Source organism: Halteromyces radiatus (genome assembly GCF_025201355.1).
Source record: "Halteromyces radiatus strain CBS 162.75 chromosome Unknown BX664scaffold_4, whole genome shotgun sequence".
Classification (NCBI taxonomy): domain Eukaryota; kingdom Fungi; phylum Mucoromycota; class Mucoromycetes; order Mucorales; family Cunninghamellaceae; genus Halteromyces; species Halteromyces radiatus.
In genome coordinates, this window is record NW_026251690.1 from 2,738,033 (window position 1) to 2,755,522 (window position 17,490).

The following is a 17,490-nucleotide window of genomic DNA, read 5'->3' on the forward strand; positions in this document are numbered from 1 at the left end:
CAAGGAGGGTCCAAATCCACATCTGATTCTTGTTTCATTTCCACTAGATACATTAAACAAAAGACCAAATCCACCATCATATCGAAATTGACCTAAAAGTATTGGTGCACGTGATGAGTTGATTTGAACATAATATGATCACTCTAAACCAAAATCAGTATACTTACGAAAAGAATGATATTTCTATTGGATAATAAGAATTGTCGTAATGCTGACATACGTTCATCATATTTGATGTAATATTTTAGTTGTTGGAGTAAAGATATATCGGATGTTTCGTCTCTGTATTAAAGAAGAAAGATAGCGATCAATGCGGGATATTAAAATTTTTTTTGGACTGCATATGTATATGACTGTATAGATATGTATAACATATGTCTTTATGTTTTTACCTTGCATATTTTCGTGCCGTTCTATATTTTGAACGAATAGTACTCAAGTTGACGTTGTTTTTCTTGTTGAACCAAAGATCAAGACTGTGACGGTGGCAAGTGGAATCTATGACCTCTTGAGCTCTATTCATAAATAATAGGATAAAAGATTAATAGGTGGCTTTTTTTTTAGAAAAAAAAAAAAAAGAAAAGAAAGAAAAAAAAAATACTTACTTTGGATCCAGTACAGGAAGAACTAGTTCATGGTTTGTTTCTTCAGCATAACCTGTCAGTATATCAGAAGTTGGAGAAGTGGCACGTAAGACATTGGATAAACGACTGGATAACTTTGGACGATGACGTTGTTGAAGCCTTCTTTGTTTTCTTTTGGCAAGTCGGCTACTAGTACTATGGGAGTCGTCTATATCGCTACTGCCTCTTGACGAAGATTCTTCAAGAGATCGACTACTACTAGGACCACGTTGAGGATACGATAAAGGTGAAGAGGTTATACAACCATAATTGGTGATTGCTGCTGTCGTATTAGTATTATATAATAGATTTTCTTCATCGTCATCAGGATACGAAGGCATCGCATTCGCGGATACAGAACAAGAAGAAAGGAAAAAAAAAAAAAAAAAAAAAGAAAAAGAAAAAAAAAATTCTGATAACCCAAATAGAGGTAAAAAAAAAAAAAAAATGAATCACCGCCCGATCAAACTTTTTCAAAAAAAGTCTCTATTCCTTTCAGCATACATAGTTCTCGATGTTTCATCATTCAACAAGTAAACAACATTATTGGGAATCAGTTTTGACTATTTGTTTTAATATCATTTTTATATCAATTGTAAAATAATAGTTTTGATTCTTGATCATCCATTCTGTGCCCCACTTTTATTTCTTTCCCCGCAACTTCATTTTCTATCTTCTTATCACCCTCTTCCTTTCCTTTCTTTCTTTTTTTTTTTTCTTTCTTCTATTTGCCTGAACCATGGTCATTGGTGGTTTCAAACTATCAATATTAACAAAAGTTTTTCCCAAAGTTACCAAAGTAAGTAAAGGCATATTCATTATAAAAAAAAGAAATATGATCAAACTAATGTTTACTTTTCTTTCTTCTTCTTCTTCTTCTAGCTGCCTTTTCACTCAACAACAACTTCCGTACGTTCTTATTCTATTTCTCGTCCGGTATCTGAATATCTAGTAGATTCCTTTGATCGTCAACATACTTACCTTCGTATATCTCTTACGGAACGATGCAACTTACGATGTAATCTCCTTTCTTGTATTTGCATTTTTTGTTTATTGACTAAAACATTTATTTTTATTTATTTTTTTATATATATTAGGTACGTACTGTATGCCCGAAGAAGGTGTCCCATTGACACCATCACAACAACTTTTGACAACGGACGAAATTCTCAAGTTAGCAGAATTATTTGTACGAAAAGGGGTAACCAAGATTCGATTGACAGGAGGTGAACCTACGGTACGACCAGATATTATAAACATTATTCAAGGTATTGGTGAACTTAAATCACAAGGTCTGCAGAGTCTTGGAATCACGACCAATGGTATTGCGCTCAAAAGGAAATTGCAGGATTTTCATATGGCTGGCCTGGATTCCGTCAATATTAGTTTGGATACCCTAGATCCAGACATGTTTCAGATTATGACAAGACGAAAAGGTAAAGAAGGATGTTACAAATGAAACATAAATAGATGATTTAACCTTAATTTATTTATTATATTCATTGATTTATATTGATGGGTATATATATATATATATATGTATATATAGGATTCGACAAGGTAATGGGTGCATTAGATGAAGCCATACGAATCGGGATCCCTCAAGTGAAAATCAACTGTGTGGTGATGCGTGGAGTGAATGATGATCAAGTGCTTGACTTTGTGACATTGACGAAGGATCTTCCTATCAAGGTACGTTTTATTGAATATATGCCATTTGATGGAAACCGATGGAAAAAAGAAAAATTAGTACCATATCAAGAACTTGTGGATCGGATAGAACAAACATTGGGAAAGATGATGAAATGCAAGGATGATGCTCACGATACAACCAAGCTCTATCAAGTATCTGGATATCAGGGAACTGTTGGCTTTATTACTTCAATGACAGATCATTTTTGTCATACTTGCAATCGTATTCGGATCACGGCAGATGGTAGTCTCAAGGTGTGTCTCTTTGGTAATGCGGAAGTCTCTTTACGTGATATTTTACGGAAACAGGATGGTGATGTGGAACAAGAATTACTTCAGGTGGTAGGCAAGGCAGTCAAGAAAAAGAAGAAACAACATGCTGGCATGTTTGAATTGGCATCAAGGAAAAATAGACCCATGATTTTGATTGGCGGTTGAAAATCATACTCAGGACTTTATTCGATTTTTGGATTCCCCTCTTTTTTTTTTTTTTTTTTTTTTTTTTTTTACTTCTTCTTATATTTTAAATAAAAAAATGATACTTACTAGAATTGTTGGACATGGTCAGTACTTACTTGAATTAGATTAAGAAAACTCTTTAGTTTCGATATTAATACTTATTTTAATAACAGTGTCAACACGATTACTGCCACACAACAACACTCGATGGTATACAACGATAAGAAAAAACGACAATGGAACTCGCTTGACACATACGGATCCAACAACAGGCGAAGCACGTATGGTATCAGTGACGGACAAAACTTCAACGAAGCGGGAAGCAATAGCTCAAGGACGGATTCTATTACCCAGCCACGCTTTTTCACTTTTGGAAACTAATGAACTACACACAGCCAAGGGTAATGTACTCGTGGTAGCTCAGATTGCAGGTATTCAAGCGGCCAAGAATACAAGTCAATTGATTCCTCTTTGTCATCCTTTACTACTGGGCTCAATAGATGTCAAATTATGGCTTAATAAGGACGATTCATGTGTGGAATGTTCTTCGCGGGTAGAAACAACCGGTAAAACAGGTGTGGAAATGGAAGCATTGACAGCAACTAGTGTGGCCTTACTCACTGTGTTTGATATGTGCAAGGCAGCTAGCAAATATATGCAAATTCAAGATATTCGCGTAGTGCAAAAGACAGGTGGTAAATCGGGTCCATGGCATTGGCAAGATACACACAATACATTGTAGTTTAGAACTTTTTTTTTTCTTTATTCCCACTCATAGACACATATAGCTTATAGTACACTGTACTACATCATTCTTTTTATTCAGTTTCTTTTATTCATAAAAAAGCTTCAATAAAAAAACAATATACACAAGACTAAATGATCTATTCTTCGTCGGATTCAGCAGCAGCAGCCTTCTTTTCATCACCAGTAGCACGAGCTAATAAAGAAAACAAAGAAAAAGGTCAATCATATATCCAATCATCCTTTTTTTTTTTTAATATGATACGTACTATAGATAACTTGAGCGTGATGGATGGTAAGAGGCTTGATGAGACCTTGAGCAGTGAGTTCCTTGAGAGCGATACGAGCAAGAGAACCGTTCAACTTGAGACGATCTACCAAGACAGATTGACTGATGAGCTTGTAGGTAGGGACTTCCTTGAAGAGACGTTCATAGGTAGGCTTGTCCAAAACAACCATGTTGTTGGCCTTGTCCTTGACCTTCTTAGCGGACCACTTCTTTTTGGCCTTCTTACCACCGGAGGAAGAGGAAGGCTTAGCAGCAACGTCTTTCTTAGCCTATTAAAGGTAAAAAAAAAAAAAAGAGAATATCATTAGCATCCTTGTTAAAAAAAAAAGAGCGAGTAATGAACAACATGATCAACCATCCCCCTCTTCCTTCGTGATGTTCTTTTTCGTTTTCTATGTTCATATTGAGAGACGAATGTTGAATATCCAATTGCCGTATTGTAAATCAGTTCAACCTGGTCGTCAATTATCATTATTCACATTGTCCAGTCCATTCGGAATGTTGATTGGGTGTATCGATGTATATTTTCGTTTTATTGTGTTGATTCGATAATGTTGTTGATTTGGCAATATCTAAGATATATTTCTACGTTAAAATGAACGAATGAATGAATGAATGGATGGATGGATGGATGAATAGATGTGGGTGATAGTATGATCTATCCATCTATCCATTCATTCATCCATCCATCCAAATTCGATCCATCCATCCTAAACTTTGATAATGTTGTATATCGATTGTGATCCACTTGTTGAATATCCTTGAATCCAAAAAAAAAAATACACGAAGGAGATGGTACTTGTTGACATTGTTATTGTAGGTTGGCTATATCCTTACCATGTTGGGAGTGAGAGGAGGAAAAAAAAAAAGGGAAATTCAATGAAATGCCTGCCTATATTCAAAGTTTCGGATGTTTCGGATTCCGCCTGTGAAGGGAGGAAATGAGCCAGTTACATTTCCCGTGGCATTTGCATGACCAAGTAACTTTTATTATTGCTGCATGTAATATCTATTATTATCATAGCCCCATCATTGCCACAACATCATTAAAGGATCATTATAGAATCATCCTCACCACTATTTATAAATTGCATTATCTTTTGAAAAAGAAATATAAAAAAATCATCAACAACAGAAGGAACCTATTATTTTTCAATCCATGATCTATACACATATTTCCCCTTGTGACATTAATTCTTGATGAAATGGTTTTACAAAACGTAAGGATAAAAAAAAAGGATATACTGGGAATGTATATCCTCCCTTTTGATACTTTGGTGCGACTTTTTCGGTGGAAAATATGCTTTGATAGTTTAATGAAAAAGATAATCATAGATGATATGCACATGTTTCATCAGTAGTAGGTTTTATGGTATGATGATAGATTTAAGCTCAAAGATGACATTTGAAGGATGATTAGAGATATTTAGGGAAGTGTGTTCACTTTTTTTTTTTAAAAAAAAAAATCAACGGGGGGAAGATCATCAGGCAAAGTTTCGAAAAATCGATAAAATCTTTTGGCGTTCATTGCACCTTAGATGACAAGATTGGCATAATTAAAATAAAAAGAATAAAGATGATTTTTGATCCCACTTTTTTTCTATCATTGATGGATGAAACAAACAAGGAAAAATGAACGGTCCCTGCTTAGAAGGGAGAGGGGAAATAAGATGTGGAAAAGATCATGTTCGTTATGCATCCTCGACTTGCAGAAAAAAAAAAAAGGAGGGTGACCAGCTAAGTATGTAATGATCAACTTGTTTGTTTATCAACACACTCTCTCTCGTGCAACCAACAGAGATTACTAAAACTACAAGCTTAGCCAATGATGATTCCTTGGTTTTTATTATGATGACCCTTGTGACGAGTAAGAGTAAAAAAGAAGTTGTTTTATTAAGACACTATATACAAAAGGAAGAAAAAAAAATAAACAAGATGATGATGAATGATTAACTATAAACAAGGAATGAAAAAAGACGAGAAATGAAGATATCAACTAGATTGGTCGTGATGATGATAGTAAAAAAAAAAAGTGAAGGGGTAGATTTAGAAATATATATATATAAAGAATCAATAGTCCACGAATTCGTCATATAAGTCATCCTGTAAGATTTGCACTAAATCTTCCATGCGAGTGTCCAATTGATCCTTGAGATCTTGTTGCATATCCATCAAGTACTTGAATAAGAAATGATCTTGCCATTCACGATCCTCAGACTTCCACACATTGTGATTATCATAAACTCCAAATAAATGTATCATCCATCTCTTCCATAGATGGCCATGTTGATAAGGATGATATTGTTGCTGACAAGCATGTAATTGTTGAGCAAGGTGAGACGAAATGACCTTTGGGTCCATCATAATATGGTTGACACGGGTCATCAAATGCGAGTTAAGTTGTACAAGATGGTCTTCGATTTCGATCGCCGTCATTTCTTCTTCATCCAAGTCTTCAGGGGTTGGCCAATGCATCTTCATATAGTTTTGCACCATCGGTGCCACCATGGCAAAAGTATCAGCGTGAATGTCAAAAAGTTGTTTTCCAAGTAAATGTGGTAATCGATATAAGCATTTATCTAACAAAAAATAAAAAATAAAAAATAAAAAAATGAGCTGAGTATTTTTTTTTATTCATCTCATCCAAAGCTTTTTTTTTTCTTTTTTTACCATCAATATAGTCATCATCATTCAATAGCAAATTGATTTGAGGTCGATAATAAGAAACTAATTTATCTTTTGTCATCGAATGGGTCATGGTCAATAAAAAATCTTCATTATGTGTCGAAATCACTTCATCCAATATATTTTCATAATGTGCTTGAATATCTTCATTGATCATCACTTGTTTGTTGAATTCAGATGATATACCTTGTTCAATTTCGATCAGGAATTTAGACGCAGGGTAACCAAATACGAGGGTTATCACATACAATAAAATGATGAATACGCGTAAATACATCAATAATATCAACAATAGAAGAGAAAGATAGAAAAAGAGAAAAGAAAGAGATCCTTTTTTTTTTCTCCTTGATCTTTTTATTTTATAAATGTCAACAAAAAAAAAGGCGGATGGGATTTAAAAATATTCTATGTGTATCTATGTAATATATACATGTGTGGGCCATGTTTGGTGTAACAAAAATGCTCATCCTTTCTTTCCCCCCTTGGTTTCTCTTTACAAGTATGGATAAATATCATCCATTCTCTTTTTTTACCCGGGAAAGGAAAATTACCAATAATCCCGTCCGTTACTTATTCGCGAGAAAAGTTGAGCCGTTTTATCAAGGTTTCATATGAAGCTCAGTTCGCCCCTCCTTTTTTTTTTTTTTCTCCAGGGGAACCCCAACAATATCGCTAGGACTGACTCACAAATAAATCTGTGATGAATAATGCAAAAAAAAAAAAAAAAAGGTATTAATGATATGTATATCAAAGCTCTCTCCTTCTTTTTTTTTTGAGTTTGGATGCAAGCAGATATGTCTGATGATGATCATCACAATAAATACATACACACATGTTCCACTTTTTTTTTTTTTTTTTTCATTATCATTCTCCATGATTTCAACTACGAAGACGATCATGGTAACTGGATATCTTTCCCGGTTTCACTCAACAGGCATATACAAACAAATTCAGATTAATAATGAGACAAAAACATTTCTAATATAATTGACATGGGGTTGATCATCATTTATTATTTATTGATAAGGTATTATTTTTGTTTTCCTTTTGTATTTTAAAATTAAATCTATAACTATATACACTAAAGATACTATAAATTATCCTTGATCCATATAACATGAGAATAAAGTCTACTTTCCATTATCAAGGAGCAGTAAAAGCATGTACCTAGAAACGAAAAAAAAACAATGTTAAAAACTGGGTAACCGTTGATTTCAGTCGCCGTTTGCAAGACCTCACGTGTGCAGCCTCAGTATTTCTCCTTTTTTTTGGTTATTACTTACCATTGTTCCCGACAATCTACAGCTTCTTTCCGTACCAATCGTTTCTTGTCATCCAAAGCCATTCCTAACCTTTTAATCACTTTTGGAACATACAGCCTGAGCATTTCTATTTTTTTTGTTGATTGCGCAACCTGTGCATAGCGAGAAAGACATCGTAATGCATTTCGTCGTATCTTCGTCTTGTCATGATCGATGGTTAATGCCAATAACGCGTCCAATAATGAATTCAATTGTTGACTATCATTGCTGTTTTCAAATGGTATTATAGATTGTGCTACTTCCATCATTGATAATACTAGTTCTTCATGATCTACGGTACGTAATGCCTGAGTCATCGCTGGGAGCAACTGCTCAATAAATAAAAAAAAGGGGGAAGAATGAAAACAAAGACGTGAGTTGATCATCATTATTATAAATAATATGATTATCCTGTACTGGATCTATTTTTTTTTTAATTTCTTTTTCCTTACCTTTGAGATTTCAGATGCTGGCACTTGTGTTGGAGTATGGACGAGAATATGTGAAAGGGCAACCAAACAGTAAAGATCATTTTGATGAGCAATCAACCTTGGAGCACAATGATGAAAGATGCGTTGGCGATAAAGTATCTACGGAGATCTTCTTTTTTAGTAGGACTTCACAAAACAAAAAGGTGTCTTTTTTAATTTTATTTTACTTACTGAAATAGTTGCATGAGATTTGCGATTGAGTATCATCTCATCTTGATGTAATATGACTGCAATTCCAGTAGCAGCTTCAGATCCCAGATCATCTGTGTAGCACCATTCAATGAGCCTATCCAACATTTCAAAGCCAAGTTGATGACCACGAACCACCAATCCTTTGGTCAGCTACAACAAAATTATAAATTAATTTCTACCTTTTTTTTTTTTTTTTTTTTTTTTTTTTGATGTTGCCCCTTTTTGTATTTACCCAAACAAAGACAGTCAGTGTGGTTTTTCTGTTTGACATATCTTGGCCACATAAAAGAGGTTCAAGTTCAGTTTGTATGCATTGTTTCAAAAAAGTCACTATATCATCTAAAACATAAACAAAACTAAGTTCCATATCGAGCATGCTAATGTATCCCCTTACTATTCACCCATTTATTGATAATAACTGCAGCAGTCTTAACTAAGGATAATCGTCTTGTTTCACAGGTCACTTCTGTCGAGTGTAGGATAAGATTTTTCAAAAATAGCTTTACATTCGAAAGAGGTAGTCGTACCTAATGATAAAAAGATTTTAGAAATGCGTACATACATATGATTATTGCTATTGTACCTCTTTCCAACAGTTTCCAAGAATGGCCGGGAAGAATATGGTCATATCCTTTTCGCAACGATCTTCATCGTCATTTGATGCCTAGTTATTGCCATTAAAAAAAAAAATGGAAAAAATAAACATATCATTTTTAACGTTATTCATTGTATACATCTATTGCTTTTTATTCTTTTCATTTTTCTTACTACACAAGTTCCAAATAGATGATGACTGACAACTTGTCCACTAGTATCGTTTATAAATAGATTGAATGCTTTCGCTACCATTTGTTCTTGATCACTATATACAAGTATATGTAAAAAAAAAGAAAAAGAAAAGGAAAAGTCAAGTTCAATCATGAGATAAAAAAAGGAAAAGATGTAAGAACAACTTACTTTGAACTTGAGCTTCGCACAATGACAGCAAGAATGAGAGCCAGGATACTCAACAAAGAAGAATTCAAATGCCAACAATTATGAGGATCAACAACATTCAGACTAGCTTTGACCGTTTCGGTGACTATGGTAGGGAAGATTATAGTTTGGTTCACATGTAGAACCTGCGGTGTAATTTTAGTTTGATCCAAGATTTGATAAAGAGTTTTTGCCAGGGCACGAGTATAAGCTGAGTCGATTGCATCTAATATATTTATAAAATCAGTCATGCATATATAAATGATCAGCATCCTTTTTTTTTTATTTTAATGCTATTTTTTTTATTTTATCACGTACCTGATCTACGACATGCAGCACTCATTTTAGAAAGTAGCGGTTTGGTCACTGCACATACAAGAACTGGTTCTACGGTCAACGTTTGGATGGCTATTAGTATTTCTTCGAATTTGTTTTCATCTTGATGAGAGGCCTCTAAATTTTCTAGTAAATAAGGTAATGTATGTCGAATAAGGGAGTCAGGAGCCTGGATGGATACAATTGCTAAAGTGGAAAGCACCAAGTTTCTATTATGATTAAAAAAAAAAAACAAAGTGAATGTTTGTTTATTTCTATTAACCTTCAATACTTTTAATTACCTGATATCCTTATCGTTATCTAAAGCTTGACGAGTCAAATGGGCCACAGTAACATCAACCTATTTATATTGAACGAGAGAGAAGATGTATATAAGTGTACAAACACGTTAATAACCAATCATCATCCCAATCTCTTCCTATTATTTGTATATTTTTTTTTCCTTTTTTTCATAAACACTTACTTCTTCCATTGACAAAAATCGTTTCATAATCACCATCAATCGAATACCCAAAAGACTTTGATATCGTAACTGATGATCAAAGGAATAGTGTCGTTCGTTGATCAGCGATGTCACAAATATTTGTAAAAGTTGCTGTTTATAAAGAGTCAAAGGAGTTTGAAGATCACGATCTATGTTAAAAAAAAAAGAGAGAATGAAAAATAGATCTGAGGTGTTCTTTTTTTTTCTTTTCCTATCTACCTTGTGTAGTGCTATTTATAGATCCATAAAGACTATTGCTTGCTTCCAAAATATCGATCAGGATACCCAAGATGGCTTTTTGACGACTCACCATGTCGGTAACTTTGTGTTCATGATAAAGTAATGGTAATACGGCATTAACAACCAAGGTACAGGCAGGATCTATAATAAAATGAGAAAAAAAGGGTGAGTTCGTGATCATCTTTTCTTTTTGAATAGTTTACCAGAAGCTGAAGCGGCAGATCGTAAGATCAATGAAGCAGATCTTGCATTTTTCAATTCAGGTTGTTTGAGATTTTCCACAGCTTGATGTAATAAATCCTCTATAGCTCTTTCCACAGGATCACGGATATTGACGATACTAATTCCTGTAGCAAGAGTTGCTACCACTTGATGTATTGTTTCTAGAGCGATGGATTTCATTGCTAGATCAGAACTTTGATAGACTTCTTTCACCAGTGCCCCAAATAAATCTTGTGCATGAGGTAGTAAAGCATGAGCTCCATAAGATGGAGCACACATTCGAATGGTATCCATAGTATCTTTCTATATATATATATATATATTATAAGTGAATATAAAAAGATAAGTTTCTTCTATTATATTATTATTATTATTATTATTATTATTACCTTGGCACTGCCAGAACTTGATACTAATTTTTCAATTAACAAAGGAGTGGCAAAATAAGCAAAATAAGGAGATGCAGCTAAACAAAGTCTATATAAATAATACATACAAATTCTTTAGTTTCAATTTACCCTCACATCCTTGTTTTATATTACCTTAGACTATGTTTCAGTTGATCGGATGTGATAGCTAAAGGATCATTTGGTGGCGTCGTAAAACTGATAGGGAAATAACAAAATACTACATCAAATATATTCTTGAAGAGAATAAATCAATAAGTGTTCATTTTTTTTTTTTTTTTTTTAGTATAGACGACTTACTTCGACATGTCTTGATATATCTAACTTTTCAATCACAAATCGTATAAGATCAAAAACAAGCAAAAGGTTTCTAGGATCTTTTTCCCCATCCATAATAGAGATAAAGCCATCAATAAAATTCATTGACGATCGATTGATATCTTGTTTATATATATATATACATATAAAACACAAATCAAGTTAGAAAAAAAAAGTATTCCATTTTGTCATTATTCTTTCTATTACCTTTATAATATTTTTGAAGAAGATGACCAAGAATAGTGAATATCTTGAATCGAGTGGGTTGGTTCCATTTCTTGCCAGGAATATAAGAGAATAGTCTAAATAGGATAAAGAGTAAGTTATAATGAATTCATTCCAATTAGTACTTACTGGTTACATATGGTCATACAATGCTGTGTGGTACATAAATCATGTTCAACCAAGACTGAAATAATATCTATAAATCGTGATACCGTCAATGGTTCTACCAATTTCCCATCCATAAACTGTAAAATAGTATTGACTAATACAAGTATATAAAAGATATAAATATAAATATGTATACTTTACAATTAATGGTAATGTTTTTTTTTTTTTTTTTTTTTTTTTTTTTTACCAGTGGCGGGCTTGAGGAATGAGATACTTGGAGTAATTGTTTGGGCCAATAAATCAATACCTAAATTAGAAAAGAAATAAATACAAAATGATAATTAATTATCTATCACAACATACATACTAAGGAATATCTTACATTTGACACGAATATCACTTATAGTTATGGAGTCTTCGAAAATCACTGTTCCTGATGAAGGGTTCCAATACTGATCCAATAGATGCAGAAGCACCTCAATACCATTGGGAGTTTTGTTGACGACTAAAAATATGACACCGTATAAGAATGAATTTAAGATACAATAAATAAACTTGTATTCTTTTTACTTACATAATAGAATAGATGCTAAAAAGGAAGGTAGAACCTTTTGTTCTGGACAAGTCAACCATTGGTCCAACACAACCTTGCAATCCACTTCCATAATGTGCACGCGTGTGTGTATGTGTATATGTCTATCTATATATGAAGTGAATATTAAAAAAAGAAAAAAAAATGTAGAATTCAAGATACAGTAAAGTAGAAATAAGATAGAAAGAGGGAAAACAAAGGGGAGCGAAAAAAAAAACTTATCAGATGTAAATAAAAAAATAAAAAAACACCGTCATTTTATCAGATTAGCTGAGTCCAATAAGTTGATCAAAGAAATGACAGAATTGATGATAGGAACAAAAAAGAAAAATATTTTATTCCAAGTGAATATGTATAAAATATTAAATAAATAAATAAAACAATGGAATTAAAGAGTGGAGAGTCACTAGTAATTAGTATAATGTATGTTGTAAAAAAAAAAAAAAGTAGAAAGTAAACCAATAACTATCATTGTAACAAAATAAAATAGGATGGAGGGGAAAATACAAAATATGAATAGATCTAAATTACTAACTATATTACCTAAGTATCTAATATTGCTTGTACTTCTGAGCTTTGACTTCATCTTCCCTTTCAATGGTATCAGCATCCTTGGATTGAGCAGCCCATACGCTCTTGTTATTACGTAAAGCTGCATCATATTGTTCAGCAGTAGGTTGACGATGAGAACCACCAAGTTTATCCCAAAAGGTGAAATATTGACCATAGTTATAATTGAAGTATAAATGATGTACAGTGTGATGAGCTGTAGTATTGATGATATCCGAATGCGAGAAGAAGTTACCTAAAAATAAATGGTGTAACGTTAATACAATACAAGTATAGAAATAGTTGCCCTCTTTTCTCTAGACTTTTTTTTTTTTTTTTTTTTTTTTTTACCATCATGGATCAACACTGTCCAAACATTGACAAAAATAAACATGCCCATATATAACCATTTGTGCATTGGAACCAAATAAGCATATAGATGATAGGGTGTAGATTGAAGATAACCATCAAGAGGATGGAAAGCATGAGAAGCAAAAGGACTAGGAACTAGAAATAATCATTAAAAAAAATGAAAAACTCGGGTTAATCAAGATTTTCCGACTGATCATTATTCTACTTACCAATCCATTTATGGTGAAGCTAAAAAAGAAGAAAAAGAAAAAGTTAAATAATTATCCATCATTCGATTTTTTTTTTTTACCTTGTGAAGAGGTTTGTAAAGAAGAGGATGATGTAAGAAACGATGAATCCAATAGATACCCATATCAGTGATGAATAAGAACGCAGGGATGGTTGCAATCAAATAAAGCCATTCTTGAGTTGTTTGTGGAGTACCTTCATAAAGTAAAGAATAACCTCTTACTTCACCAACAAACCATGGTACAGTAAGAACTATATATAATATAATATATAAGCATTCATTTTCATATTATTTCATATTTCCTTTATATTTCAAACTTACTTGAAAATCCAGGAATAGCACTGACAGCACAAATGATTTCTTGACGGACTTGATTCTTTAAAAACTTTGGATGCTTCATCATCTCATGATCAAATATAAAATAATATGATAGACAAGCTGCAGCCAAATAGAAGAACCAACCACCAGAACATACAATAATGAATACAGTGAGGAATTGACGATAGACATTATCTTGAGTCCATGAAGATACCATCAAGTCAGAGGCCATACCAGAAGTTGTAGCATTGTTCAGAACACTGATGGATAACATCTTATTATAAAAAGAGTCAAAGACATAGTCATCAGCATATTTCAGTACAACATCCATGTTTGATCAAGTTGGTTTCTCTTCAAACACACAATTAAAAAAAAAAAAAGAAAAAAAAAAAAGGAAAGGAAAGGGAAAAAAAGAAGTAGAAAAAAAAGTAGTAATTTTTTTATCATCCCATCTTTCAAGTCAACAAAAAAAAACATTATCAGAGAACTCGCGGCGACTTAAATTCATCTATAATATAAAGAATGTAAAGTGATACAATTGCTGTCAGAGGTACCGATAACAGTAGTTACCACTTAAAACTTTAAGGAGTATCAAATAAGAAAAAAAAAAAAGTTCCTAGTTACCTTGATCCCTATACCAATTTCCCAAATTTATTTTGAAGAATAAATATTGTTTATTGTATAATCATAAATAACATAAGAATAATAAAGTAGAGGAATCGGACTAAAATTACCCGATCAGGTCATCTTTTTTCTTCATTTTCGTTTTTATTCATAAACTCTTAATAAAATAAAGCACACCACAAAAAAAAAAGATAGAATAAAAATAAAAATAAAATAATAAAAAAAATAGATTAATAAGAATAATACTACTCTATTGTGACGATGAGTAAAAACTAGATTTGTTCTATTTGTTCCACCCAGGTTTTATAACTTGAATAAAGAGGATGTTGTTCACCAATAACATAAGAGAGACTTGCCTTTTGATAATAATCTGGATAAAGTTCTAAATTATCGATAACTGTATCCAAAAGATGAGCTTGTCCTGCCATTGCCCCTGGAGGATCCTGCATAGTAAGAGCCGTAATATGTATATGTAAATGATAATAACTGGGTTGATAATGAAGAAAGAGTCGGAATTCTTGTGGATATAAAGTATCATCATTCCCTGTTAATCCTTGTTGTTCCTTGGCAATTCGTTGACATGTTGATCGAATTCGTTTTAGTAAAGGTATATGTTCGGCTGTAAGTGATCGTAAAGAAAGTAAATCAGGATTCATCACAATTGCTACCAAATACATAGAATCAGGTTGTCCATCCCACTTCATATCAGGTAATACCACAAACCCATGTTTCGGATCCTTATCATGATATAATACACGATCTACTTCAGCTTTACCTTGAAGAATGTTGCGTACCCAATCGATACGTTCTGCTGGAATAGAATCAATGTATGGTTTTGTAACTTGAGTATAAACAGTTGGTGTTTCCCTGATCATATATCGTGCTTGTTCTTGATATTTGCGAATGTGTAGTTCAGTTGCTGGATAAATGTATTTGATCTGTGTATTCACTTTGTCTAATTGTATATTTCCTAAACCCCAGCCATAGATGTTGTTTTCTACTTCATCCTTCAGTTTATTCACATGTTGACTTAGTGTTGGTATAGATGTATCGTCATAAGCTAATTTTTCCAAACTTAATATACATGCTTCGCCTTTGACCCGTCCAAGTAAATAAATCAATTTTGTACGAGTATTATGTGAAAGAACACGTTCGAATACAAAGTCCTTCAAAAGTGTTTCTAATGTTGACATTATTAAAAACTGAAGAAGAATGGGCAAAAAAAAGGAAAGAAGTAAAAAAAAAAAAAAAAAAAAAAAAAAAAAAAAAGAATAATAACGTGGTTATACTTTTTTTTTTGATCTCCTACTTTATTTTAATTTTTTTTTTCTTTTTCACACCCACTTTATTTTTCTTTCTTCTTATCCTTTGTTTTATTTCGCGTCTACGCAAGTCGTATGCCTCTCATGACATACAAGAGTGGTTATGAACCTAAAGATGCACGAACAATCAATACCTATGAAGAAGATGACGACTTTGATGACTTTGACGATTGGAGTTTGGAAACAACACCACCGCGGCCAAGACGACGAAAAACAGGAACTCAAGCTTTGGTAGAATTTTTAAATACAACAAGTCCTGAAGAATTTCAGAAACTATCACCTACAACAACACATTCAACACCAACAAAAAGGACTTCTACTCCATTCTTTTTACGACGAAGAAATAAAAATAAATCCACTACTTCAACTCCATCTGCTTCTTCTACTGGTGCCACTTCTTCTATTACTTCTTTATATCAACAAGGCGCTCCTAATACCATCCACCGGAAAAACTATATTGAAATCATTGCTCACAACCCAAGAATGTTCCATTATCATGATCTTAATAGTGGTAATACTGGTGTTCCGCTTTCAACTACTACTACTAATTCAAGTACTATACAAACTATGGCAACTACCAGCAAGATTTCCTTAAATGAGCCTGTCTTACCAACACGTCGTGATTCAAGTCTTTATGCTGCATCTATTCGAAGTTTATCCATCAAATCACCTCCTTCACCTTATCCAACCAAAATCAATACAACAGCAACAACAACAACAACGACAGGTACTACTGCTACCTCATCGACAACGACTACTTCTTCACTTAACAAGTCCATTATCACTTCTAAAGACAATGATAATAAAGATAATAACAACAAGGAAATGATGAAGAGGAAAATGGTCGATGATATGATAGCGGCATGTGATGGAATGGATGTGATTGAAGCTGGCTTGATCCAACGTTTGAAACAATGTCAATTGTACGGTATCGACAAACCTATGGATGTAGTAACAACTCTTTTGACGGAAGAACATATTCGTGCTTTGAAAGTATCTTCCACTGGAACAACCACTTGGACGAATGATCAAATGGAAGGAAAAAAGAAAAAAGTACGACATGTACAAGTTCAAACTTTACCTTGGGATGGATTAACAACAATCAATCAAGATCATGAACCATTTTCTTCTTTTACATCAACAACAACTTTACAAAACAGGAATTCAACATCATCCGATAATACAGATTCGTTATTACTAGTGGAAAGCCTTCGACAGGAAATCGCACAGGAACGACAGGAACGACAACGATTGCAAGCAGCATTAGAGGCATCATGTGATCATTTTGAAGTGTTGAGCGGGCTGGCCTACAAGAAACTACGTGAATTATGGGAAGAAAAACTACGATGGGAAAACGCTTGTATAGAACTGAATGACAAATTAGTGGCCCATGGACTCCATTATAATACTAATAGTAATTTGGAATTGAATGATCCACCGATGACTGAAGATTATCAACATAGTGAATATCAATAATAATAGTAGTAGTCAGTACTAATAGTAGTTTTAGTGTATCTCTTTATAGTTTAATTATATGAATAAAAAAAAAAGAAAAGTCTTATATATTTCTATTATTGAATAATAAATAAAAACAAGGTTTATGATTGATCTCCTCTTTTTATGATGCCACAATGTTAAAAATTTAAAACTTTATAAATTGTATCAAATATCTGTCAAGTTTTTTTTTTTTTTT

General features: G+C 33.0%; 9 protein-coding genes across 9 annotated transcripts; 2 read left to right on the forward strand and 7 right to left on the reverse strand.

Annotated features, from left to right (window-relative positions):
• Window positions 1-1,550: 1,550 nt before the first annotated feature.
• Window positions 1,551-3,516, forward strand: BX664DRAFT_262972 (uncharacterized protein; the record flags this gene model as incomplete). The annotated part of the gene is made up of 4 exons (XM_051540746.1): window positions 1,551-1,641; window positions 1,721-2,059; window positions 2,173-2,748; window positions 2,906-3,516. Coding segments are annotated over 4 exons (1,617 nt in total), but the record flags the coding sequence as incomplete, so codon positions are not given.
• Window positions 3,517-3,658: 142 nt separating this feature from the next.
• Window positions 3,659-4,279, reverse strand: BX664DRAFT_314914 (S25 ribosomal protein-domain-containing protein; the record flags this gene model as incomplete). The annotated part of the gene is made up of 3 exons (XM_051542677.1): window positions 3,659-3,714; window positions 3,788-4,076; window positions 4,163-4,279. The coding sequence occupies 3 exons, from the start codon at window positions 4,277-4,279 to the stop codon at window positions 3,659-3,661; spliced, it is 462 nt and encodes a 153-aa protein (XP_051400580.1).
• A 562-nt stretch (window positions 4,280-4,841) lies between these two features.
• Window positions 4,842-5,294, reverse strand: BX664DRAFT_333781 (uncharacterized protein). The gene has a single exon (XM_051545580.1). The coding sequence runs from the start codon at window positions 5,153-5,155 to the stop codon at window positions 4,901-4,903; it is 255 nt and encodes an 84-aa protein (XP_051400581.1). The 5' UTR covers window positions 5,156-5,294; the 3' UTR covers window positions 4,842-4,900.
• Window positions 5,295-5,676: 382 nt separating this feature from the next.
• Window positions 5,677-6,859, reverse strand: BX664DRAFT_386177 (uncharacterized protein). The gene is made up of 2 exons (XM_051549311.1): window positions 6,478-6,859; window positions 5,677-6,386 (listed from the first exon to the last, which is right to left on the reverse strand). Exons 1-2 carry the CDS (start codon window positions 6,767-6,769, stop codon window positions 5,878-5,880), a joined length of 801 nt encoding a protein of 266 aa, XP_051400582.1. The 5' UTR covers window positions 6,770-6,859; the 3' UTR covers window positions 5,677-5,877.
• A 629-nt stretch (window positions 6,860-7,488) lies between these two features.
• BX664DRAFT_140641 (RNAPII transcription regulator C-terminal-domain-containing protein) lies at window positions 7,489-8,641 on the reverse strand. Its single transcript, XM_051539851.1, has 4 exons — window positions 8,456-8,641; window positions 8,246-8,383; window positions 7,776-8,122; window positions 7,489-7,659 (listed from the first exon to the last, which is right to left on the reverse strand). Exons 1-4 carry the CDS (start codon window positions 8,579-8,581, stop codon window positions 7,623-7,625), a joined length of 648 nt encoding a protein of 215 aa, XP_051400583.1. The 5' UTR covers window positions 8,582-8,641; the 3' UTR covers window positions 7,489-7,622.
• Window positions 8,642-8,666: 25 nt separating this feature from the next.
• BX664DRAFT_333786 (Dos2-interacting transcription regulator of RNA-Pol-II-domain-containing protein) lies at window positions 8,667-12,593 on the reverse strand. Its single transcript, XM_051545581.1, has 17 exons — window positions 12,366-12,593; window positions 12,174-12,296; window positions 12,039-12,098; window positions 11,813-11,945; window positions 11,666-11,760; window positions 11,441-11,580; window positions 11,276-11,376; window positions 11,123-11,210; window positions 10,715-11,036; window positions 10,491-10,652; window positions 10,251-10,420; window positions 10,069-10,127; window positions 9,770-9,996; window positions 9,434-9,677; window positions 9,245-9,338; window positions 9,060-9,140; window positions 8,667-9,003 (listed from the first exon to the last, which is right to left on the reverse strand). Exons 1-17 carry the CDS (start codon window positions 12,454-12,456, stop codon window positions 8,854-8,856), a joined length of 2,340 nt encoding a protein of 779 aa, XP_051400584.1. The 5' UTR covers window positions 12,457-12,593; the 3' UTR covers window positions 8,667-8,853.
• A 99-nt stretch (window positions 12,594-12,692) lies between these two features.
• BX664DRAFT_333789 (uncharacterized protein) lies at window positions 12,693-14,216 on the reverse strand. Its single transcript, XM_051545582.1, has 5 exons — window positions 13,855-14,216; window positions 13,594-13,784; window positions 13,514-13,532; window positions 13,284-13,439; window positions 12,693-13,188 (listed from the first exon to the last, which is right to left on the reverse strand). Exons 1-5 carry the CDS (start codon window positions 14,180-14,182, stop codon window positions 12,935-12,937), a joined length of 948 nt encoding a protein of 315 aa, XP_051400585.1. The 5' UTR covers window positions 14,183-14,216; the 3' UTR covers window positions 12,693-12,934.
• A 396-nt stretch (window positions 14,217-14,612) lies between these two features.
• BX664DRAFT_333792 (HIT-like domain-containing protein) lies at window positions 14,613-15,725 on the reverse strand. Its single transcript, XM_051545583.1, has one exon. It carries the CDS (start codon window positions 15,666-15,668, stop codon window positions 14,748-14,750), a length of 921 nt encoding a protein of 306 aa, XP_051400586.1. The 5' UTR covers window positions 15,669-15,725; the 3' UTR covers window positions 14,613-14,747.
• A 71-nt stretch (window positions 15,726-15,796) lies between these two features.
• BX664DRAFT_333793 (uncharacterized protein) lies at window positions 15,797-17,404 on the forward strand. The gene has a single exon (XM_051545584.1). The coding sequence runs from the start codon at window positions 15,873-15,875 to the stop codon at window positions 17,271-17,273; it is 1,401 nt and encodes a 466-aa protein (XP_051400587.1). The 5' UTR covers window positions 15,797-15,872; the 3' UTR covers window positions 17,274-17,404.
• Window positions 17,405-17,490: the final 86 nt, after the last annotated feature.